Raw genomic sequence first — 26,578 nt, 5'->3', positions numbered from 1 at the left:
TAAGTTACAGGAAATACAAAGTGCAATGAAAGACCTTTCAATTGACCAGTTTCCTAATTAAGGGTTAGGGCACTGAAAATCCCTAGGCACGCTGATTGCCTTCAACTCTTCTAAGATATACGATAGCATGCATCGGCTATGGATAAATGGTAAAAAAAAAAAAAAATACATCAGTTTTTATAATGAGGTGAAGCTTTAGTCCATTAACCTTTATATCTATTATATCTATTTAGTAAATGTGTACTTTTTTTTTTTAAAAAAAGTATAAATGTAAAGAAAATACAGAAAATGTAGGTTCAATGTGTAGATTCGTCTACGCTTCTTGCTCTGTGAATTTAACCTGTTGCTGAGCTGGACCTCATACAGTGTGACCTCATACAGTGTGACCTCATACAGTGTGACCTCATACAGTGTGACCTCATACAGTGTGACCTCATACAGTGTGACCTCATACAGTGTGAGCCAGAGTGGTGAGGGACCAGGAGCCCAAGAGCAATGAAGCAACACACTAACCAATGAGCCAAACACACTAATCAGAACTAGACAACCGTTGTGAGACCACCACGACCACCACAACAGAACCAAGCAAGCAAGCATACGAAAAGCGAAGAAGAAAGAAAAGCAAAAAGAGCTGTTCAGCCAAACTTAAGAAGTATATGTTACAAATTAGCCCCAAAGTCTATGACTGAACTCAAAGGCACTTTCTGAAGAACTGCATTTTCCCTTACAGCCAGAAGCATCTATTTATACAAGTTTCTGATTTAATCCAGCACTTCCTATTTCTGAAGCACAATCTCATTTTAAGGAAGCATCACATATTTGAAACTAAGTTCCAGGAGTGGTGACCCAGCCTGTAAAATCACATGTAAGATAGAAAAGGAAAAGTATTGAGCGCTGAATTTTACTGTCATTTCTCCCCACCTTCCACTGGAGACAACACCAGACAAGCCATGTAGAAAATAACAGCCAAATGGCAATAGAAATCTACTTTAGCTAACTGTACCACTATTGAGGTGCTGTTGGCCCTGATGTATAGGGCAGACTGAACATGGACATGAGTTTGGCCTGGAGATGAGATGTGTGGGCACACAAACATGTCATCATTTTCTCTACTCTGCAATCAGTACTCATACTTAGTTAAACTTTAAGTGTTTGGGAGATGTGGGAAGAAATCAGAAATGAGAAATGAAATTAGATGTGGGTTTGAACAGATGTTTTTTCCTCGATTTTGTCAGAACGGACACCTTTAGAAGCAGAATCATCTCTGTCATCATCTATTACAGGGATATCGGATGCATCTTTGTCCGTTTGCCTTAAGCGGTAACTCTTATACGCACGCTGGATGATGGTTGCCGAAACGGCCTCCTGTTTGCGTTTCAAAGTGGTTGTAATTGGTTCGTATGTGATTTTGAAAGGGTTTGCTAACATAAACCCCGACTCTATCTCTGAAAGAATTTTCTCCACTCTCTCATCTTTTCCCATCACTCTTTTTGTAAAGGCAAGTAAGATGTCAAGGCAATGAATTCTGTCTCCTGCAGCCATAGGGAGATCCATAGCCACAAGCTGGCCCTTGTTCGGTTTTGCCATAAAAAGAGGCGGATCTAGAGCAGCTGCAAAATCTGAAAGCTTGCTAGAGTCTATGTACTGGGTCCTATCAGGGTCAAACCTGTTCCATACCTGGAAGAATTTCTTAAAGTCATCTTCACTCAAGGTCCTATTTTTTTTCTTAGAAGGAATGCTTAGAAACTCCATGATCAACACAATGTACATATTAATAATGATCAGCCATGATATGAGGATGTAACTGACAAAATAAAAAATCCCAAGAGAAGGGCTCCCACAATCTCCCTTGACCTGAGTGCCAGGATTAATTTTATCAGGATCACAGTCAGACCATTGACTGCTGAAAATTGCATATAGCATGCCATCCCAACCAGAAAATATTGTAACTTGAAAGAGACAGAGCATACTGCTTCCAAAGGTCTCAAAGTTGGATACATCATTAATTCCAGCTTCTTTCTTAACATAGGCAAAGTTGTACATTCCGAAGATGGCATAGGTGAACATGACCAGGAAGATGAGAAGACTAATGTTCAGCAATGCAGGGAGTGACAGCATCAACGGTAGCATCAGATCATACAACACCTTTGGTCCTTTCCCGGGACGGAGGATGTGGATGACCCGAGAGAGAAGTATCAGTTGCACAAATGAAGGAGGCACAAAGTGTTGTCCTATTGTCACAGGCAGCAACAATCCTTAGTGTGAGAAGAGATACAAGTAGGCAACAAAATTACCCAAATGCAACCATGTACAGAAAACATCATTTATTTTGCAAGCACTCTATTTTTCTATGGCTCATGAATCTACTGTCAATCCCTCACTTAACCTAGCTCACGTGACAGCATGTTGACACTGGGTGAGCTAAATATTAACTGTAACAATGACTAGGCTACTTACCAAATTCTAAAGACATTTTTCCACACTGTCATGATAAGGTGCTTCTGAAATCACAGATGACCAAATGTAAACTTTAGGTCAATCATCAAAATTTTTCTGAATATTGCTGGATTAAGGAATTTTGCTAACTTTCATACTGAATGCGTTAAAAATGTATCATGTAAATATTGGGAGATGCATAATATAATTTGTCTCAAAGATTTCATAATCCATTAACTTATGATAGCTATGAACGATGCAAGTCAGGAAGACATTATTGATAACTACAGGTATAAAATGTGTAACATTCAGCGAATCATAAATTGTAATCTATTTTGTTTCTTTTACAAGTAGTATTTCAGGCCAAAGAACTTTAAAAATGAGTAGAAGTTGTAATCATTTCCTTATAACGTCACACTGGGTTTTGGTTGAGAAGTGTCATGAGGCTTTGCTCTGGTTTTCGAGAGAGGGGATCATGGCTGACACTTTTGTTAACATGCCGGCTCAATAAGATGATATTTTAGTGAGGTTCTGTCATGTCTATATTCCCTCTAAAGTATGTTAGTGACTCTTTCACCCTAGCCAAAATCCCCTTTCTTCCCAGTCTCCCAAGCTCTTCCTTCCATTATTCAAAAAGCATCTCCATGTAACCATGCGCAAATCATCCACATGCTCATCACCAGGAAATTAAACCCCTTATCTAAAATCTGTTCTCCTGATGACATGATTTTCCACGAAACACTGTCAAGTGAAGAAGGCATAATCTCCTTCCCTCTACATTTCTCAGGCCAAAAGCGGAATAAGGATCTTTGTACCTTCTCAGTGGGACTCGCAGGCATATTTTGTTCAATCTTGTTTATGAAGAGGTCAGATTCTGACTCTCTGTGGATCGTGCTGCTCCACTCAGTCCTTTCGTATGCCCTGGCTCTGTGAACCACACAATCCTCATCCTTTACACCCAGACGAAGGCTTTAGTAAATGGCTCCAGCCTGTTCACCTCAGCCTCTCTCAATAAAGGACTCCTCCCAGGCTTCCACAATCTCAACTCAACCACTCTTTACTTGACTACAGATGCCTGCATCAGTGCCTGGGCCAGAAGAGTGGAGCATCAGGCTTTAATCGCTTTCTCTAGGGCTGACTTCCCCTTCACTGTCGTTCTGTAATTCAGTTGTCTTCTTCCTGTTGCCTCTTCCAGCTCTATGTGTCTTTCTATCAATCTTTGCACAGTCTTCTCTCAGTAGTCAGTGGCATGAATTCACTATTCTACCGAAAGAACTGACAATTCCCAAAGTGCTCATGTGCTTTCAGGTGGGTAGTTTGTTTTCTGTGATGAAAGTCATGGTTAATATCATTAGACCTTTAAAAGTTTTTTTTTTTTTTTAATTTTTGAGGTTATAATCTAATTGTGGAGCCCAAAACTGTGAGCCTATGTCAACAATGACCAAAGGTCAGAGTTGGGACTTACTTAAATTCCTTCAAGGTTATTGGGTTTCTACCTCAAACAAAGGTCCTACCTAGATTTAGACCAGAGAGTTCTTTTCCCTCAAGGGTATTGTCAACAGGTGTGGCTAATAGCCAGAACTTGTATTTCCAGAATAGAGAAGCAGATGGTTCTACTTCAAACAAAAGACTAAGGTTCACGTTCCTTTAAGGAGATAGCATTGGATTCCACTCAGGGAGAGGTTTGCTTACAAAATGTTTTGGTCTAGGGTGGGAGTGTGAATTGTTTTGTTCTAGCAACAGAATGTTTAACTATGGACATAGCCGGTGATCTTCAACTGGTCTATTCATTTCCTTGTATCCTGTTAAAGCACTTTTTTGTCTTACTCCTACCTTTTGTGGTAGGGGGACTTTAAGAAATTGGAATTAAACATGGGTGATTTCAGTATTCACTGGAATTCCCTCCCAGAATTCTATATGTTTCTATATGTTTCTGTTTTATTATTTTTAAATGTGTCTTCATATTCTTTACCATATTTCTAAATCCCAATGCCCCTACCCTGGCAAGAAGTATTTTTGTTGAGGCTGGTCCCTGACATCTAATCACATCAGTTTCTCTTCTCTTTCCTTCATCTAAACACTCCCATATATATTGCCTTACTCTCTTTCAAATTCATGTCCTCTTTTTACATTAATTGTTACACACACACACACACACACACACACACACACACACACAAGTAAATAAATAAATATAACCTGCTCAGTCTGTATAATGTTACTGCGTGTATGTTTTCAGGGCTGGCCATTTGGTATTGGGTCACCAACTGATGTGCTCTTCCTTAGGAAAGACTACTTCACTCTCAACATTCCTTAGTTGTCTGTAGTTCTTCCCATAGGATCAAGATCTCCTTGACTTACCCTCAGAGCATGTCTAGCATCTTTGTTCAGCCATGTTTAGGCAGTCACAGTGGGGAGACTTTATGACATTTCTAGGAGACACAGCAAACTTTCTGATCCTCTGGCTCTTACAAACTTTCTGCGCCTTCTTCTTAATGATCCCTGAGCCTTAGGTGCAGTAGCTGACATCATTAACTCTTAAACGTTATCTACTCTCATGGAGTTCACATTCTGGTCATACAGAAGCAAACACTAAATAAACTTTATTCCTGAAATAATTTTGTCCTAAACTCAGTGACTGTCTATGTCCTTACCTAGTATGTCTTTGTTTAAATTTGCTTCTTATATGATGTTTTCTCTAAGCATCATTTACTGACAAGGTATCCTTCCCTCTTTATGTGCTTTAGCACTCCTGCTTCTTACATAACAGCAGTATGAGAGTGTACTGCTGTGCAAATGTATCCTCTGAAAGTCTGTAAATTATGTACATATACAAATTACAAATTCTAACCTTTACATCCAGAGCCCAATCTATTTGGCAAGAGGATTAATCTCACTCAACAAAGAGTGAGATTTTCCAAGGAAGAGAAAATTAGAGAGAAGTTCATTAAACCATAAAACTATGCACTAGTGACAAAAATCCTTTAAATCCTAAAATTCTAACGCTGCAAAGGTTGGAATTTTTTTTTTAATTTGGAAGCAAGAAATCTTAGTGATTGCCACTTTAATACACAGAGCTCCTTCTCCTTGCAGCCTGGACTGTCACAAACTACAGATTACCAAGCAGGTATCATGTGTTTGTGACAGCTACTTTAAGCTTTCTAACACATGAAATATATAAAGAAAAATATATATTACAAACAGTAATTCACTCTTTTGGAGAAGAAAATAGTCTCATCATTTTGCTTCTCAAGGGACACTATCTTGGTAGGCATTGTGATTGACTGAATTAACTCTATAAATAAAATTTGACAGAAACAAACTCACCTGTAATGGAGAAAACAATCACTGTAAAATCATGAACATTCCACACATTGGTGAAATAGTGGCAGTGGAAGGCAGTGAGCTTCAGTATGCATTCCAGAGTGAACAGCACAACAAAAACGGAGTTCATCCAGTAGATGGCAGCTTCCATTTGTGGACTCTGCTCATCATTTTGTATCATAATGGTTGTTGCTTGGAAACAGATAAGAACTATGATGATAACATTAAAGACACGATGTGTTACTAGGTCAAAAATGAAGCCTTGGAACTTGTTCTGTAGGTGAAAAAAGGTGCAATATCTGTTAACAGGTTACTTATATAAGTATATACATAGTTCTGGATTCTACAAGTTCCCTCTCAAAATAATACAAAAAGGAACACGTGAATTCTTTGTCAAAGAATGCATTTTATAATTGTGTCAAAAGATTATATACATATACACTGTATTTATCTCTATATTTTGAGACAGGATAATGTGACCCAAGCTTGTCTTAGACTAGCTATGTTGTGAAGACTGGCCATGACCTCCTCATATTCCTGCTTCTACCTCCCAAGTGCTGGGATTACAGGCATGCCCCACTATACTTAACATATTTTTTAATAAAACACATTTTTAACTTTTTAAAAAAGATAATGAATAAACTTATATTTACTTATTTTTATTTTTTGGTAAAGAGGTTTACTTATTCATGCTGATAGGGATTGAGCATCATGGTGATAGGGTTAGTTAGGAAAGCACTCTATCATTAAGATATATGCCAAGTCTGATTACAATGAATTTTTTAAATTTATTTATTTAATTTAAAATAATATTTTCTTACTATGGGACGGGGTGCTGGTCTCTGAGAGTCTTCATACAGGAGCTTCTTGAGTGCCCAGTACTGTTTTTTCTGTTTTACTGTTATAAAGATATTTGACCCTCCCTGGTAAAAATATAAATAAATAAAATATATGAAAATCGAATTGCATTTCATCTAATTCTTTCCTTTACTGATGTGTACTTCAGAGACCTGGACATCATTCTTTACTTAGTCAACTTTTGATATTTTTATATGAAAATTCATATAAAATACATTAATTCAATCATATATGATGTTAAATCATCTGTATTACATTTTTCTATTTTCTGTTAGAGATAAGAAAGACCCACTGTAAGAACTGACTTCAACAAATAACATTTGAGTCTTTTAACAAGAAGGAATAAATAAAATTAGAATTGGATCAATTTGCATTTGTATAAATTCAGTTATTGTCATATTTTACAAATGCAACTGAAAGATTCTTATAAATAATTCTGAAAGTATAGCACTCTTATCTAACAGCTGATTCATTTTTGTGTTTCTAGTGCTAATTTCAGTATCTCATAAAAATATATAAAGTAAAGAGTATCTTTAATCTAGGAATAGTCATTGTTTATTTTCTGAGTCAGAATCTCATCACTAGAACTGGCATGTACCACCATCATGAAACCCAGAAATAAACCCTAATATGTTGTCCCATTGGGAAGACAATCCTAGGCTGCTGCAGCATCAAATCAAATCATATGTTGCCATTTAGTTTTCTGTTCCCCCGAGTAGCAGACCCATCTGCTAAACATGCCTATACATCAGTTTTATGATCTGCAACTTTCTCTACTTACAAAAGGGCTTTCTAACTTAGGCTGTATCCATGCTAGTTATGACTCTAGAGGTTTAGAACACATTGATGTACGGAACTCTTCTAAGGCTAGGGAGATGCCTGGGGCAAGGCGCTTGCCTTGTAAACAAAGGGATGATTCTGAGATTCTGAGAACTGACATAGAAAAAAGCCTGCATGAAGACCTCACAGGTAATCTCAAGGTTGCAGGCAGAAGCAGAGACAGATCCCTGGAGTGCACTGGCTAGCTTGGTGAGCTCTGTCAAAGTTAACTTTTGATTTCTATATGGATAGGCAAATGTGGGTACATACATAGGCATATACATGTACACACACACACACACACACACACACACTCTCTCTCTCTCGCTATTTGGACAGAGCTGATGATGACTGTAGGTAGAGAGAGAAGTATCTTGAAATTGATCCAGTTTGGCCAATTAGAGCTCATTGATTTTGTATATTTCTGGAAAGATTTCCGTATTTGTGCAATATCAAATCTGAAATACATTTAATCACCATAAATCATCATTTGTGTCTTGTACTTGATCACAAAAATGACAATGTATCTTAACAATGCTTTGAAGACTATCAGCTCCTTATACCAAACAATAGTCAGACAGAATTTATTTCAAAAATACGACTTTTTTTTCTGGATGTACACATATATTTGTGTATAGCCATAGTAAGGTCATTACACTATTATTTATGAACACATACATAAATGTAGAAACTTCTTAAATTTAGCTCTTGTCTGACTACATTTTGAATACTGCATATACAGTAAGGTTGGATGTTTTATAAAGTTTACACTATATCAGTACATTAGTTATCGTTCACTTATATTTTTAGCATGTAAAAATGACATAAATAAACCAATAAGACAATTCTTGAAGTATTTTGTAAAGCTGTTTAATTTTAAGCACATACAAAGAATATTTATACTTATCTTAATTTTCTGCTTGTTGAAATTGCTAACAATAACACCAACCAGCATACTCAGAGGGAGAAATAGTCCAAAGATGACAAAAATGATAAAATACATGTACATGTATAGGTTGTGTTCATAAAGAGGCTGCATATATACCTAAAATTGAACGTGAACAAATGAGTAAAACATGCGTACTAATTTTCTAAAACATGAGACAACTGATGGCAAGAAACCCAACCCCAATACATAAATCAAATGCTTTCCTAGCTTCTTGGTGTAAGGGTATCATGGTTTTATTCATGGCTTTGCTCATTTGGGCTTTGAAATGTGTTTATTTAGTCCAGTTATTGCGAAGAAAAAGATAACAATCTTTCAAGAGAAATAGCTGAGACTTCACTTGCTGATGTGTTATTGGGAAAATATTCAGGGCCCATGAAATGCCAACTCTGAAATTCTCAATCCTTATAAATTTACTCTTGTGATCTGTGCTTAAGTTATCATCTTGATAATGACATTGTGAATGTCAGCTACTTACATCAACAGAATCAACTGCTGAATACATAATTCCCAGCCATCCATTAAACGTTGCCTGTCGAAAGTAAGATAAATATGGATGAATTTTATAGAAAACTTTTTATGGTAAATAAAAAGCAAACCTTAATTTTTTTTTTTTTGCTTAGTGCTCTAAAACTCTGAATGATGAGGCTTGCCACACTTCCATAAGTTGTGGAACTAAGACACTTAACGTGTCCAATTTATTTACCTAATTATTAATATTCATAAACTATTTAACATGGTTTCAGTAGAATAAGAGAGGCAATAGGAACTAATTTTGAATATATGCTAATAATTACTTTTGGTCTTATTCACATGACATGTGAATGGTGGACCCTTCGTATTTGTTGGTATCAGACAACCAAGTACCCATCCCTCAGCATGTTAATTAGTATGAAGACAATTTAGCAAGCCAATAGACCAAAACGCTGTGATCCCGTTCCTAAGTGAGCAGTGGTGGAAAGAGCCAAGTCCTGCCATTCCTTGCTTCAGTCTGCACTGCTGTTCCCACTTCCTCTCCCACATGAGCAAGGACTGTGTTTTATTAGATCTTCAAAGAAGGCTAGAACAGCATGAATCTCATTATTGCTATCAGTTAACAACTGCTCAGCTATTTTATGACCAAATCTATAAATTACCCAAATTCTCTTCAAAATACAAGTTTGAACTCTAGATTGAAAGTAAGTTTGATTTTCAATAGTTCAGAAAGTATACTCACCACTTGGAACAGAGAAAGAAAACCATTTCCAACATTATCAAAGTTCAGTTTGTCATTCTCCCATGGCATTGATTCATTAAATACCAGATTTTCACACTGACTTTTATTCATAACTTCATGTATAGGGAATACTTCTCCGCTTGTTGGGTCTATGCATTTGTAGAACTTGCCAGCAAATAAGTATACTCCCATAATACTGAAAAGTAGCCAGGTCATTAGGCAGATCAGAAACACACTCCAAGTGGGTGACGTTGTTTTTATCAAAGCTGTCAGAACCACCTGGAGAATAAACAAGTGAAGGTTTTAGATCAGGAAGGGAAAAACAGTCTTAATTTCTAATCACATTAAAACTACTCATTAATATAGTGCCATAGTGAATCATATAAAATGCATATCCAGAGATTGAATAATTCATATACAAGTGTTGGAATTATCTAAATAGTTGATTTTAATAAAAATATACTAAAAGGCCTTAAGCATAAAAAAATTGGTACATCATTGATAGGCAACAAAACTGATTAGTTCAAATACTAGACTAAATTTTTTACTCAGTGACCACACTCATTCAATGAGATTGTATATGATGTTAGAATGGCTAAGATAACTTAAACTTAATGCATTAATTAGACTGTGTAGAAAGTATATAAAAAGTGATAGGGAATGGACTGAGAACTGACTTGAAGCTTATGATCTTTGAAAGGATGGACTTACAAAGGAGACAATAAATGAAAGGCCCAGGAAATATGAAGCTGAAATGGATATTATTGGTGATGGATTGCCTCACTGACCATGCAGCCCTAACTCCCATAAAATGAAATTATGGGATGTCTATGTAAATGGAGTGGGCAGGAAACACTGTGGTGAGTGAGGTAATCCGGATCTAGAACTACCAGCATTACATGTTCTCTAATACTTTTATGTGATCTTAGCCTGGAATCTTTGCATTGTTTAATTTGAACTAAAATGGGTCCATTGGTGGTAAAGGAGAAGAAGGACCTTAAGGGAATGGGGGAGGTGACTAGAACATAGATGATAAGAAGAACGAAAGAGGCGTAATTGGGATGAGGTTTATGTGGATAGGAGCTGGGGGAGGGACAATTAACACATAGGATGTTTCTAAAGCCATATGGAAACCTACTATTTTACAATCTCTCTCTATCTATATATATGTATATATTCATATACATATTCATCTACACATATTCATTTAAAAGTTTAATTGCAGACACCCTACATAGGGATTATGCTTATTCAAGAAGCTATGGGCTGCTAAACAAAAAGCCTACGGCATGTGTGGGATACCTCCTCTTGAGTAATTGGACCCTGAGGGCCCCAGTATTCTCATTATTTTTTGTCTCTCACAAGAATTTGATGAGGAGACCCTATTGCAGAAGACACCACACACACTGGTCACAGGATCTGGAGAAATCAGGTGGGCACTGAAAACTGCTTCTGTACTAGCTTTCATCATTAAATCAGAGTGTGCTACGCAGACTGCTGGGGGGAGGGAAAGTCTTTAAAAATCTTGAGAAAAAGCTGCGAGTTCTGGGAACTGCAGTCATGAATGATGAAACAAGATGTACCCAAGGTGCAATAGCTGTAAGCATTATGGGGATCATTGCCTGATTTCTGGTTGGATATCAGGTATCCTCCTCAGGAGGAAACATGGTTAGTGCTGCAAAGCTGCCTGACCAGGTCCTAGATGTAAATCTGCTACTATTATTTTGTTAAACGAACACTGTATCAAACTATCTTAAAAATTTGTATTTCTCTTGCTGTAGATTAGTCCAATTCATAGACATGGCCGAAGAAGTCTCTCCATGCCTCGGATAACAGTTAATGCACACACAACAGGAGAATGTGAGGAGAGTGGCTAAGTGACTGTGGCATGTTCAGCCATGAACGGAACATTCAAACCATTCTTCCTCCCCAAGGCTCAGGAACCAAGGCTCAGGAACCAGGGCAGAAAAGGGGCAGAGGGGCTCTAAGATCCGCTGGTCAGGAAAGACCAGGGTGAAACTGATTTTAAGACATGATAGGACACCTGCACTCAGGAACTGATAGCAGCCACTGTTGCCACCACAGAGTAAACAAGTCAACATTCTAAGAGGGAGTGGAAAAAGGATCAAGGGGTTCCTGAGCCCGTTACTGAATGGAGAGCTGTGGATAGTGATGTCTTCCGGTGAATGAGGGTCAGTTTTCTTTTAAGGTGTGGCTCTTGGTGGGTCAGCAATACTCCCGTGGATTTCTCACACCCAGAAGTATACACAAATTAGAGTCAATGAGTTATTAAATAAAACACAGGAAGAAGACACGATATGGGTAGGAGATGTAAGGAGATAGGGGTGGATCTAGGAGAAGTTCAAAGAAAGAGTTGTGGGTGAATGTGATCAAAACATGCATAAAATTAATAAAGAATTCATTGAAATATTAAACAGTTAATGAACTGACTGAAGTTTTATTTCCTGGTAGTTACAAGCACACACCACACACACACATACACACACACACACACACACACACGGGATATATATATATATATATATATATATATATATATATATATATAGGTTAGAAATACATTGTTTCTGAAACTGTATTTAACCTGTCAACTTTTAACTTATCTTTATTTATACTGTTAATTTTGTATCTTATTATCAACTACTAAAGTCTTTAAAAGAGTCACTAACAGAGCTAGAGCTTCTCTATTTGCATGAAATGTGATATGTTATTTTTCTGTTTTAAAAGAACCGTTAAAAGCAATAATAATGTCTATAAATTCGTGGAAATGTAGTGGTCCCAAATGAAAACTCCCGGCCCAGTTTTAAACCTTCTGTCATACCTTCATCCTTTCAAACTGAGAGAGAACTCTGAGTGCTCGAAGGAATTTGATGGAAGTGAGTGGTTTCAGATCTTCTCGAGTTTTGCCTATTAAGCTAAGACAAAACACCTGAAAAACGTTAAAAAAGAGTGTGATCATGAACTTTGTGCTTATAATAAAAGACACATCAAAACCTACCATCCAACCTTTAAAACACTTAAATATACATTTCATAATATCTTAATAATACAAACTGTAAGAATATCATTTTCATTAAAATCTTTTTAAAAACAATTTGACAGTAATCATTTCCAGAAATGAATGCCATTGCCTATATAAAAATTTATAAATTTGATATTCAATATAATCAAGATTAATATTTATATTGCTTTCAGTTTAAAATAAGATCATCTTCAATATGACAATGAAAATATATTCATTAAAAAATATAGAATATACTTACATATTCACCTCTGAATTATTATGGTTAAGGCAACATATAAAATAAGAATTCAGAAACCAGATATGAAGAAAGATATAATTTAATTAAACAAAAGCATAATTATAAAATTATAGTTATGAAGTTACATGATTTGTAAATTTATATTCAGAAAATCATCAGGACTTAATATATGGGACTTAGAATTAAACAAGATCGGTATAGATATAATCAAACTTTTATTATATCTGTATACTTCTTATATTTTCAATACAATATAGAGAAATAATATATTTTTGTTCTTAATTCTGTACTATAAAGATGGTTCGAAACACATATGTACATAAGCGTACAGGGAGCATTGATGTGCAGTGTGCAGATGTGCAGTGTGCAGATGTGCAGTGTGCAGATGTGCAGTGTGCAGATGTGCAGTGTCTTTTACTGTTGTTTTATGGAGTATAAGGCTAATGGTAAGAACTGACTTCGATGACACAGGTTGCGTACTACAAATCATTAATTATAAGTAGAAAATCCTCCATAGTTGTTCATAGTATAGACAGTAATCTAGTCATTGAGTAAATGTTATTAGCTCTATGGAATGCCTAGAAGACATTGGAATAAAGGAGGGAAAATAATATTCAGAAAAATTCTGCCCTAACAGCACTTATTTTTTAGTGTAAGAAGACAAACTGAAAATAGAAACAAGAACAAAAACCAAAAAACAAAGAAGCAAATAAACTATATAATACTCCGAAGTTTTATTGAGATGAAAAAAAAATGACAAAGAAAATACTGGGGTGGTTGTAGTTTTAATTAGGTAGCAAAGGATGATGGGACTTCAAAGGTTTCATTTTAGCTGTAACAAAAATGCTACCAAAATCCCAGATTGTGGATGATTACCGGCAATAGGACAGAAGTCACACTGGCTAATCTGAAGCGTTTCAAAAGGCAGTGCCGGTAGATGAGATGTCAGGGGTGGAGAATAATAGGGTGGACGGGAAGTAGAGTAGCAGGTGAGCTCATCACACGTAGGGTCTAGAAGAATATTTGCTCTGAGGAGGATAGACTGTTAGAGGGTCCCACAAACAAGTGCATTGAGTGACATCCACCTTGCACTTTCACTTTGATTTCTGTGCAGAAAACAACAGAAGCTACACCTTGACCAGAGCAAGAATGTCAGCAAAGAACCTGCACGAGAAACCCCAACACCTTGAAGGAGGATGATGACGACGCAAAAGTCAAAGTGTGGATATCGTATTTAACAGCCAATTCAGTAGAATTTAAAGGTTTTTTTAGTGATATTTCCAATATACTGTTCAATAAAATTATTCTCGCCAGTAATTTGGCAGGTGAATTATTAAAATGATCTAGAATTGTATTGTTGAATATTTCAGGTTGTGTGCAGTGACAGGATATGAATAGGCATTAAATATTACAGATGGGGAAATTATAGAAAGTGAGATGCTGATGTTGAGGCTGTGTGGGGGGAGAAGGGTGGAACAAGCAGGTGAAACAATGAGAATGAAAAGAAAACAGTTCTTAAAAAATACATACGAGGACGACCATGAAGTCCAGCTTGTACCAGGTGTTAGAGAAATAGGCTTTACAGCCATAAGCCACCCACTTGAGAAGCATCTCCAGAATGAAGATGTAAGCAAAGATCATGTCTGCATATTCCAGTAAGATCTTAATGGTTTTTCGCTGATCAATATATATATCTTCAAGAGCCTGTAATTAAAATTTTTAAATGTTAATATGCAACAATTCTAGGAACTCTGATTATTAAGAATTAAATTCAACTTCAAGTGCATTGAGGCATAAACTAAAGGCATTAGTAAATTGGGAGCATGGGGACATTGGGAGAGGGTTGAAAGGGGAGGACAGAGGAAGAGAGGGGAGCAGAGAAAAATGTATAGCTCAATAAAATCAATAAAAATCAAAAATAATATATAATACATTAAATCTAGTTTATCGATTTCTACTTCCTTTTCCCATTACAATATGTAATTTTGAAATCATTGTTTAATTTTGATACTTAAATTTAATATCAATGTTTGTACATATTATAAATATAACATTTACCATAGGTAGACCAGTGATACAAAATTCCATATTATAAAATAGTATTGTTATTAAATTTAATATTGAATCATTTGTACTCATTGTTTAATAAAATGTAGGATATTTTCTAGTGATAACAAATTGCAGAACATTAAATCTGGAGCTATATGAAGTGTTCTGGACAAAGCCATCCGGCATAGTGATGATCTTGAAATGATAATCTTATAGGTTATTTTCACAAGACGTCTACTGAGGCAGAGTGCTCACCAGAGTGCCTGTACTGAGCAGAGTGACCGTGCCAATGAAACACGTGAACCAGCTGTTTTCCACTATCTTGCAGCAAGTTTTCCTTATGTTCTTCCAAATATTTCCATTCCGAGATTCCCTACTGACATGACCTGGTGAAGATTTTCGTTCATAACCTGCCAAGAAGGAAACTGGTAGAAGTAAATATATAGAAACTCACACAGAGCAAATGTCTCAACCTTTTGATGCCTTATCAACGACTTGTTGACTGAATCAGATAGAGATGGGGTGTGATTTACACACAATAGACTTTTTACTGCTGCTCAGTGGCCTGTGACCAGTGAAGAGCAAAGAAAGAACTGAACTTGTGGGTTTGGAGGAGGAGGAAATAACCCAGCAGGTAGATATAGCAGAACCTCCTTCAACCCTACACAGAAGAGAACTAACACAGATCAAAGCACTTCCTCCATGCTACCCTAAAATTACACATACATGTGGTAACTTGTGAATCACACTTTGAACACTCAGTGTCAACCTTTAAGACATTTACTTATATTAACACATATCATATTAAGTGAACTAAATTTCTCTGAAACTGATTCTTAGGCATGGTGGAAATAGGAAAGTTGAGTGAGACAATTTAAAGAGACAGTCAAGAATGCCAAGTACTTCATGGGTTGAGTATATGCAGCTGCAGCTAGCCTGCCTTTTTGCCAGAAAGAGCGAGAACAAACGAAGCTGTAGCTTGACAAGGGGATGGTTACTGGAGGTGTTGAGTATATGAATGTGAGTGGAATGTAAAGTTAAAAAATCATTTTAGTAGTTTTTTTATTGTCAAATTATGTATCTTTCTAAAAATGGGATATATATATATACATATATAAGAATAATGTACTCAGTTGCACAACTATAGTATGAAATTAAATATGAACATTAGATATATTCTTAATACTATGTATAGCAGGAATACTACAATATTATTCTAGTAATAGACAAGTGCTCAGAGTTCCTTTCTCTATTATCTATGACAGTCACTACAGGCAGAATCGGTGAGCTAGGATAATGGTGATACTGATGACATTATTCAGTGTTTGCATGGGCAAGCACACACACTAACCTTTTAAACCAGATTATGAAGTGTGTCATTGTTTAGATTAAGGAGCAGTGAGAGGAAGAGAAAACAGACAGTAAAGAGGGAGGTGAAATCAAACTTGATGACAGAGACAGCTGTCATATTAGACGATACCAAACAGACTCTCTTTTCCCAAAGATGGATTTTTCCTTTATACTTCTTGATCTATTAAGTTATGGGTCGGTGAATGACTACACGTTTCAACATGAATACAACCCTTCTATAATTAAGGCTAAAAGTAAGTATTTAGATTCAGAGAAATTTAGTCTAATTTTGAAAAAAAAAATACCAAAGAAGCTTCTACTTGCCATTTTTGTGAATCTTTGGCTTTTCGTGTTGATAGACCATTTCTTCTTCTTCAGAGATTGCAATATCAACAGTGCTGCATTCAGATGAACTAGATTGCTTTATTTTCTAGAAAAATATAGCCCCCCCCCAAAATAGTTACAGCCAAAGTTTAAACTGATAATTGTAGGTTTATTTCATTTTCAAAAGTAAATATCATATACAGTAATATTATCAAAGTTAAAAAACATCAAGTTAATTTGGGAGCTGATACTGAAACTCATTTTGTAAATAAGGATTTGTTTTTTAAATTGGTTTGAAATACTGAGTGAATAACATTAGATAAAATCAAAGATTAGCTAAAAAGAACTTTAATCATAGTTTAAAAAAATAAGGGAGTTTGAATTTTAAGGTTTTCACTTGGGCTACCTAGATGAAGTTTTAATTAGATAGACAGCATCACAATAAGTCATTATATGCTAATGTTAAGCAGACAAGAATGCTTTTCAATATAATGTTAAATCCATTCTGAAGAGTCTGTGTTCACCAACTTTGGATGTGAGCTTATCATGATGGGAAATGAGAAAAACACACAGTGATCAGTGCCCAGGACAGAATGGGGCAAATGGACAAGCCCTGGAGGAAGATCCTGGGGAAAGAGAGGGTTCTTCCTTCTCCTTGCCCTTGACTGAATGAAGCACAAGGCTGCTGGGTCAAGGTGACATTTGCTTTATTCATCTGACAAATGCTTCAGTTTACCTTATTTTAATATGGACATATCATCCTTTAACCTTGATAGGATCCTGTGAGTAGCATCAAACAATATTTCCTAATTAACACAAATCAAACATGAGTATATAAAAATAACTTTATTGATGTAGGCTTATTTAGGTAGAGATTGGAAAAGGACCTTAACAATGTTTAGTCACTCCTTTTGATCATGTGCAATCAGTATAATGGGAAGCTTTCTTTGCTTTAGTCTTTACATGGCCAGTTGTCATCTCAGCAAAAAGTGTTGCTTGAGTAAAGTTACAAAGTGTGCAGGAAATATTACACACACACACACACACACATATATATATACATATATGTATATGTATATATATATATATATATATATATTACTGAAACCTTTCCTTTTAAATTTTATTTAGTTTGGTGAAATAAAAAACTATACCAATACATTTGTTTGGTTAAAGGCACTAAGCAATGGAAAATTAATGTGCACAGACTCAGTTGCTGAAATAATAAACCAGATATTTTTTAATATTTCAATATGTATACACAGTCTATAAATATGATATTTCAGCAGCTTTACTTTATTATATAACAAATAGAACAAAATATAAGTTATAGTAACAATTTACTTTTTAGATTATTAAATATAATGAAAAATTGGCAAAGAACTATATTATAAGTGTTATAGTCTTATACGTAGTTTATAATTTGTACACAACTAAATATTTTAATGGAAGGATAGATTGAAAAATAAAAATATTAAACCTTTTTAATTAATGCGTTTTACATAATTCATTTGTTGTATTTTTAGATGAATGTATACTAATATTATTGGACTACATAATAAAGTACCTGACTAAATACATAGCTAAACATATACATCCTGGAATAAATCTTTGAGAAGTCATTTAACCAAGTAAAGGCACAAATAATTATACACTATATTGACAGTTTCTGGAATCCAAATATTTACAGTTATTTTACATAACTGTTTTACTCTATATTTTGTGCTCTAGACAATCTAATGATATTATTAAGAGTTTCCAAGGATCCACTAGTTAGAACTAGTATGGTAAATAATGATTTTATCTAGAGATACATGAAAGCCAAGTCTTCAGATAAGACAGAGATGTGTAGATGTGTGATGAATAGGAATTTCCATCACCCATTGGATAGCTATTCTCATATTTTTAAAATGATAATGCATAAGGAATTTAAATCTGCCAATCACACACATCGGTTTCTCAAACTTAGGTACCTTAAAGGGGTTTTTCATCACCACAGATTGTCTTGTTTTTAGTTTATAGAATTTCACAGTTATAGCATGTAATATCTCCAACATGATAACTAAATACTTGGCAAATTCTCTCCACTACTATGGTATTTTTCTTGCTTCTTACTTCCAAACGAAATTTATTCTCGTTTTCCAATGAGGAAACAACAACTTGGACATTTAAGTAGTTTGGTCAAAACCATGAAAGACAGTAGTTAGGGACAGTGGAGTTGGTGTCAAATGTACAATCTTACTCTGTAATGTCAATATGGATTTAATTCTTAAACAGAATCACAAACCCATACTGAATAATGAATATAAAAGAACTGCTTACCTCTTTACTGTCTCCATTCCCAGACTTGCTTCGAGTCTCCTTGTTATTCAGATTTTCCATATCAGATTCTCCTGAAGCAATTGGCACAGTTTCTGAGACACTGGGACTGGCAATCAGTGACTGACTTTCAGATTCAGTTGCTGGGGTTTTCTCTGTGCTACTGTTCTTTTCCTCATATCTCAGGAACGTTTGGGTATCGCTCAGTTCAGAAAGAGTGTGGCCAGAAATATCTTTAACACTTGTATCACATAACTGGTCTTTTGCTTCAGTAGGAACTGTTCTTTTTGTGCACAATATTTTAAGAAGCACACAATTTATTCCTTTTTTTATCCTGGCCATGGCAAGCTGAAAGTTTTTGGCTTCTTTGTTTACCTCTGCTGTTGTAACTTCATAGGAACTGAATGAGTACACCAATGCCACAAAGAGGTAAAGTACCTTTTAAAAAAAAGGAAAATTATACTTACTATATTTTGATTGTTTCCTTTAATACAATAAAAACAGGCCTCTAATAATCCCGATCTGAGATATGAAAACATAAACACATCACAGGGCTCAGTGTCAGGTGTGGTGCTAGCTCGCTATGTGTGGGTTGGCATCGTTGAAGTTGTTTTGGTGAGAGAGATTGAATATGATGCCTTGTGACTGCTAGCAGACATTTTGCCACTCCACCAAACAGAACTAATTTTAAGTTCACAGCACCATCTATGTGATTTGATTTGTTTCCTTTTTTTCGAGTGGAAAAGATAAGGCTTATAGATTTCAGATCCAAAGGCCACTCTAGTTTGTCTTATGCCAAAGCTTGTTTCATCCTAGAGCCAGGTTTTTTCAAAGTTAGAGAGCAGACACTATCTTAGAAATACCTAGTGTCACAAGTGTTACAGCCCAGTATCAGGAAAATGCACAAAGACCCTGCAAAACAACGGGCAGACTCCAGGGTGTTAGCCTTGGTACTGAGTTCCATATCTAACACTTTTTAAACCACAGAAACATAGTTATTATGTAAATTATTGTCTCATAGTAAATTGATACACTCAAGTTATAGAAAGTAACTCAAAAATCATTGTATATTAATTATCAAGGCAACAATATCATGTGTTTTGACTTTACGGTCACTGAGAAATATAATCAAGCCCTATTTAATTTGCAGAGAACAATATTTTAATTCTGCTTTCAATTGTTACATGTATATAAAACTTTTAGATTATTGTTTTTCCGCTTTTTTCCAATTCTTTTGGGAAGCATAATTGATTTTCATGACATATATGACAAGTAATTCAAGTCCACTAAGTCCACTTTCATTCTGCAAAAAATACTTTGAAAAATTTCATGCCATATCATTTTCTTGGAAGCCGTAAAGATTCCTTATTCAATTTATTTGGCAGCAGTTCAACGATAAGGACATTGAAAAGTAAAGCTTTCTCCCTTATAGAATACAACTTGTTTACCCATTGTTTTACAATAATTGCTGTGATAAAAAGGTCATTCTGATGATCAGGACGAAACTACTTATCAATAACCTCAGAATCTCTGAACGTGGATTCGAGGCACGAGTACACCATTAACAATTCCCCAGGTAATGCCAATATGCAGGTAGATTTGACAGACAGCCAGTGTTAGATTTAAGCGCTCTTGAAAACCTAAACAAGCAAACAAATCTTTGGGAATAGAGTTACAAATGAATTATAGTTCCATATGCCTGCGTGGAATTGGAGACTGCAGATCTAACCCTTTTCCACATGACGTCAAAGCTACTTTTGACCAACAAGATTATGAACTAGTGCAAGTCAATAGAAAAATGATGGAAATCACTCACACATGCATTTATAAAGGATATACTAGTGAATTTTATTAAACTACATCTATTTTAATACTATTAAAACATAAATATAAAACTGCTAATAACATACATTCTTTTGGATAAAACTTCAATTGCAGTTTGTATTTCTCAGCTACTGCATATGTCATATTGGGTCAATAGTATTTCAATTGATAATCACCAACTACATACTCTGTTAGACAAGCAAGCTATAAATCCCTGGATCCCATCAATCCTTCACATACAAATACATACACTATACCAAGTGTTTTTTTAAGAAAAAATATAAAGGCATGAAATACTTACCAATAAATTTCCAATTAAAATGACCATCATGTAGAAAGGAATACACCAAGACAGGCCTGCAATCTCCATACAGTCCCATAGCGTCTCTATCCACTCTCCACAGAGAATTCGGAACACGTTCATGTAAGCATGGATGAAGTCAGTCATGTGCCAACGGGGGAGTAGACAGTCTTCGTCTATTTGGCAGACACAATCTTTGTAACTTTGACCAAACAGGTTCATGCCGAACACAGCAGAGAAGTAAATGAATAAGAACAGCAACAGGACCAAGTCTTTCAGGGCCATCAATGTGTTACCAAGGATACGTACCAAATTCTCAAATGGTGGACCATATTTCCCCAATTTAATAAATATCAACTAATAAACAAATGTAAAATAAAAAAACAGCAACAAAGATCAGTGTTGATTATAATAAATACTTGCATACTAACATGTTTCATCAGAATTATATAGTCATATATATATATCATTTCAATTAATACCAGTTTCATTAATAATAAAATCAAGTGACTATTTGACACTCATAATTCATCTTACACACTTTATAATTTCATGCCCTAATTCTATGCACATGTTTTTAACCTACTTGTAAAATCCCACCCAGTATTGCACACTTTATTGGGACACTCAGTATTGCACACTTATTGGGACAGGCTTGAATTTTAATTTCTGGTAGGGCAAATAAATATACACTGTTCATTTTTTATATATAACATATTGGATTTTCATAATATATTAGATTTATCTCACAGTTAGATACACAGAAAGCATTAAAGACTAATTTTATGATGGAATGACTTTCACAAAGGATCCTAATATTTCCCTTTTAGAATGTTTCAACTGTTGTCATTTTACGTTCAAGAAAATAAGATAGACTACGATGAAATAAAAATTAGTTCTTAAATTCTACTTACCGGGTATAAAATAAAAACAGTTAGCTCTTCAATACTTGCTAGGAAGATTTCTGTTAATCCAAAAAGGACAATGATACTGTCAAAAATGTTCCAGGTTACTTGGAAATACCCATATGGATGCATAGCAATTATCTTCAAAATCATTTCTATTGTATAGATTCCAATAAAAACCTAAAAGGAGACCAAACAGAAGGTAAGAAGGCTTCCCCACAGCTGCACCTGACACGCGCATACAGAACTGTGAAGTGGAGTGAGCTCTATACTCTTGCCTGCTGCACAGCTCTTCTCAGATCCTAGTTGGTTTCAAGGTCTGTAGTATGATAAATTAATACATTTTATTTGGTTTTCAGGACCTAGTTTATTGAACAAGGTTATTTAACAAATGCTGTTCTGAATAAAACAGAGTATTTGAATAAAAGTGGCTCTATTTTAAATGGTTCCTTCGGAGATATAGTGTATATATTAAGACAACCATTCAACGCATGAAAGACTATAAGAAGTACATATGCATGCATGTGCATAGATGCATGCAATAACGATTGCTGGAAAAGGAAGAGGCTGTAAAATTGGTGGAGGGTGAGAAGGGTCATTTGGGAGAATTTGAAGGGGAAAAGGGAAAAGGGAAAAGGGAAAAGGGAAATGCTGTAATTATAGTATAGTCCAAAACAGTACATACATGATATAGAAAAACTCCAGAATAAATTTATGGAAATGATCTTTTAAAGGTTAAATTAGATGTACTTACTAAGCTATTATTTTAACAATTTCATTAATTTTTTTAAAAAATGTGTGTGTGTGTGTGTGTGTGTGTGTGTGTGCGCGCGCGCGCGTGTGTGCAAGCACGTGCGTGCGTGCAGAGACCAGAACAGGCAGATTCTTGCTGGGATTACAGGCAGTCATGAGCTGCCTGATGGGGATACTAGGAACTCTAGGAAGTGAACTCGGGTCCTCTAAAAGAGTAGTTTGCACTCATAATTACTGAGCCAGCTCGCCTGAATCCTGTAATTGTTTTAATATCAACAAAATATTTAGTTGGAAATGGCCTGTCGTTTTGTTTTGTATTTAGTACTTAGCAACTAAATAACAAAAGGAGTTTAGAAATTTAGGCAATATACATGTGCTTGAGTGTTAACATGTTCATAAATCCATAGAAATCTATTTTATCTTTTTGTATTGTTATGTGAAAAGCCATACGTGAATATCAAAATGTGTTGTTAAAATGATAAATTCCAGTGTAAGATGAAGAGAGGCTTTGGAACAAATGGGGCCTTGTACTGCTGTGATCACACACCCTGCTCTATGTTCGTTATAGGATAGCGATACCTAGAATGTATGCTTGGGAATAAAGAAACAATAAAATAATGAAACCCATTGAATTTCATTGCCGGGGGCAGGCCAGGATTCCAAATTTAAATAATAGAATTCTGAACTCTAATCATAAAAATTCTGATGAAAACAATATTTACAATGTAGGGACTGGATGAACATAGTATGAACACAGCATCTAATTCAAAGCAATACAATCTACAGTTAGAAAAACAGAAAAGAATCAAAACATTGTGTGATGAGGTCTTACCAAGTTTCCAATGCTAAGGAGAGACATGATTTCCTCGCTCATTGGAAAATGTGCAATGGCCAGCAAACATATGTTTAAAATGATACATATGACAAGGAAAAGATCAGCAAATGGGTGTGCTATAATCCCATCAGCAAACCCGCTCAGCTTTAGCCAACAAGGGCAGCAGTCCCAGATGAAGCAGGTTTTAGTAAACTTATGCCAACACAGTGGGCATTTCTTCCTGGATGTTTCTGGTTCTGAAAAGAATGATAAGGAAAGCTAATATCTGAAAAATTGCTAGATTCTTGATAGTCGGCAAATTAAACATTTTCATGCAAAGGGCGCTACAGAACTTGATTTTGTATGTGGAATCAGCAAATAGAAATAGTCTATACTAACACATAACAAAGTATAATTCATGACCCCTATTTTGTTTATGATTATTGAGCTAAAAATGTAAATGTAAATGAAGCAAACAACTTATTAGTAGGAAAGCATAAATTTCTAATAAACAAATTATGGGTGAGAATAACATGATTTTCAATTTCTAGATTTACATGTTTTACATTATATTAGCTTCCGAAGTCATCGGTGATAAAGAACCATTGGTTAGATATATAAACAAAAATTGTGGTTAGATCTAAAGTACCCTGAGACATCATGATTATACAAGCAATCTTTGAAGACCATGGTATTAAGGCAAAGACCTCTGCAAAGTCCAGATATAACTTCTATTGGGATCAAAAGAAGTACTAGCAATCGGAAGTTTCCCAGAAGCCTTTCTAACAGAACACAAGCAGTCAGTTAACACACTCATTAGGTATTGTATTATTTGTGAGGAATATCCGGGAACCATGGAAAAATGCAGAAAGCAATTGACTGAAAAGACAAACTGCTTCTGTGGCTGTGATTAGCAATGTGTGGATGGACTTTCAGAAGATCTTCAGACTTAACCCATTGCAACAGCAACAGGAAGTGGCTACAAAATGATTATGTTAAGTACTGAAAATAATACTGTACACCTGGAATTTAGCTCTACCTCTTTACACCTGTGTCTTTTTCTCTCAACTTCAACTGGTACCACATGATGTTTGGGGTTATTTCTTGGTACATTTTAAATGACACTTTCTAATGTTGAAGACACCTTATTCTGAATGTTTCTATATTGCTCATTCTAACAGACTCATGTTATTACTTGTATTTTGCTTGTTCCCACCTAGATTTAAAAAAAAAAAAAACTGTGCAGTGATGTAAGAACAAGTTTTGCAAGTAGTTCCTTCATTACTGAGTAGAGTTCAGGTAGTTTTTCAATTTACCTTCTTTCCGTCCAACGGTAGTCTCTTCCAGGATATCCAACGCTGTGCTCACAGAAGTTGGTGATCTTTTCTTCATTTCTATTTCTGTCGTTTTCATCTGAAAGAAGTTCAGCAGGTTTTGTAGTAATTAGTTCCTCCCCCATACACACACACCTTTAAAATGGGGCTCTAAGAGAATAGGGAATTTGACCTTTCTACAGCTTCCTGCCTCCAGGGGCCTTCCGTTTCTACCACTACTCATTTCCTATGGCACTGGCTGTATTAGAATCATTTAGAGTTAGTTGGACAATAAATGCTAAAATTTGAAGCCGGTCAAATTTTCTACTCTGAGCCGAACAATAAATAGGGCAGAGTTGTAAAGGCTAGCAGTGGTATTTATAGATAAAAATAATTTAATAAAGATTACAGGATGATTATGGAATGTCGAGTTGTCAAATATTCTAAGTGATTAGAATATTTCCTTAAAACTATAATCCTCTTGCTCAGGGATATACTAATTTCCTAACTTGGCCAACTCTCTCAATACAATTAATACTATTTGGGAGTATGATTAAATAACTCTTAACAAACCCAAGGTAGTGGACTGGACTCGAAGGGTTGTTTGAATAGAGTATATATGAAAGTTAATGAGTGGAACTTGTCTAACTCCACGAAGATATCATTTCTTCCAGTGTCTCATGTACCTTCAGTAATGTTTTCAACATATCCTCTGCTATGGTTACCTTCTGTGTGTTTTTGGTTTCTTTATTGTGTATTTGTGTGTGAGTGTGTGTGTGTATGCATGTGTGTGTGTACATACATGACACAGCACACATGTGAAAGTCAGAAGACATTATTTTTCTGGAGTCAGTTCTCTTTCTGCCATGTGGGTCCCTGGGATGGAACCACTGGTCTTGCTTGTGTTTTGCCAACCTTTGAAACAAATTTAAAGTAATTTTTGCATTAGGAAGCTACTCTAAAATCCCAGGCTTTGGTATGGATTCCTTAGTTTTACCCAGTCATAACGAGAGCAGGATGAACCAAAGAAATCTTCTGGGATGGTATGCCGACGTGCATACACAGTACTGTTAAAGCCATCATGGGGATGCCTATTGCATAAGTCTACTGATATAGCAGACCCTGCTTGGCAGAGTCTGCTCTTTGACAGATTCTGATATTGTACATCTGATGCAGCTAGAGATTGCAGAGATCACTGCATTCACTTCAGTATCTGTTATGTCTCCCCAGGTTTCCCAGTGCGTAGAGGCAGAGGACGTTAAGAGCAACCACATCACACGCCTACCTTCATCCAAATGAGACTCTGCAGAGCCACAGAGCATAATCCTTACTTCATAATTGGACTAGAATGTAAACTAAAATTTAGGATGCCGGGTTAGTTGTTTACTCAAACTAGACATAATTTAAGGAAATACTTCACCTGAATTGCAAGGTTATATAAAACTGATGTTATGACTCATACAATTTCTAGGAGACAAAATTCAAAAACAGAGAGAGAATTTCGTTTTGTCCTGGAGATAATTCTTGGTTTCTGACAGTTTCATAGATTTTTCTATTAGGCCAAGAGTTTCATGCAAAGATAATACTGCTAGCTAGCAGGGGGCAGCAGATTAGAGGTTACTGAAGATGAACGACTCAAACATAGAGGGTTTTGGACTACATCCCAGTTCCCCCAGTAACCATAGAAAGGCCAGCTTCACAAATGCCCCTGAGATCTTTAAAATACCAGATGGGAAGGTGGAT

The 26,578-nt window shown here is 35.6% G+C and overlaps 1 protein-coding gene across 1 annotated transcript in view; it reads right to left on the bottom strand.

Moving 5' to 3' along the window:
• Positions 1-1,019: 1,019 nt before the first annotated feature.
• The window catches only part of Scn7a (sodium voltage-gated channel alpha subunit 7), a 66,201-nt gene continuing 40,642 nt past the window's right edge, over positions 1,020-26,578 (bottom strand). The window contains exons 11-25 of the mRNA XM_038337285.1: positions 24,839-24,935; positions 23,541-23,779; positions 21,965-22,135; positions 21,051-21,407; positions 18,929-19,363; positions 16,607-16,712; positions 15,188-15,342; positions 14,414-14,587; positions 12,442-12,549; positions 9,600-9,878; positions 8,862-8,915; positions 8,345-8,482; positions 6,582-6,686; positions 5,764-6,034; positions 1,020-2,255 (exon numbers count right to left, since the gene is read on the bottom strand). Of these exons, the coding sequence (XP_038193213.1) occupies positions 1,192-2,255; positions 5,764-6,034; positions 6,582-6,686; positions 8,345-8,482; positions 8,862-8,915; positions 9,600-9,878; positions 12,442-12,549; positions 14,414-14,587; positions 15,188-15,342; positions 16,607-16,712; positions 18,929-19,363; positions 21,051-21,407; positions 21,965-22,135; positions 23,541-23,779; positions 24,839-24,935 (3,753 nt within the window). The 3' untranslated portion in view covers positions 1,020-1,191. The remainder of the gene's footprint in view (positions 2,256-5,763; positions 6,035-6,581; positions 6,687-8,344; positions 8,483-8,861; positions 8,916-9,599; positions 9,879-12,441; positions 12,550-14,413; positions 14,588-15,187; positions 15,343-16,606; positions 16,713-18,928; positions 19,364-21,050; positions 21,408-21,964; positions 22,136-23,540; positions 23,780-24,838; positions 24,936-26,578) is intronic.

Source organism: Arvicola amphibius, chromosome 7 (genome assembly GCF_903992535.2).
Source record: "Arvicola amphibius chromosome 7, mArvAmp1.2, whole genome shotgun sequence".
NCBI lineage: Eukaryota > Metazoa > Chordata > Mammalia > Rodentia > Cricetidae > Arvicola > Arvicola amphibius.
This window is presented reverse-complemented; position numbering and strand designations above follow the sequence as displayed.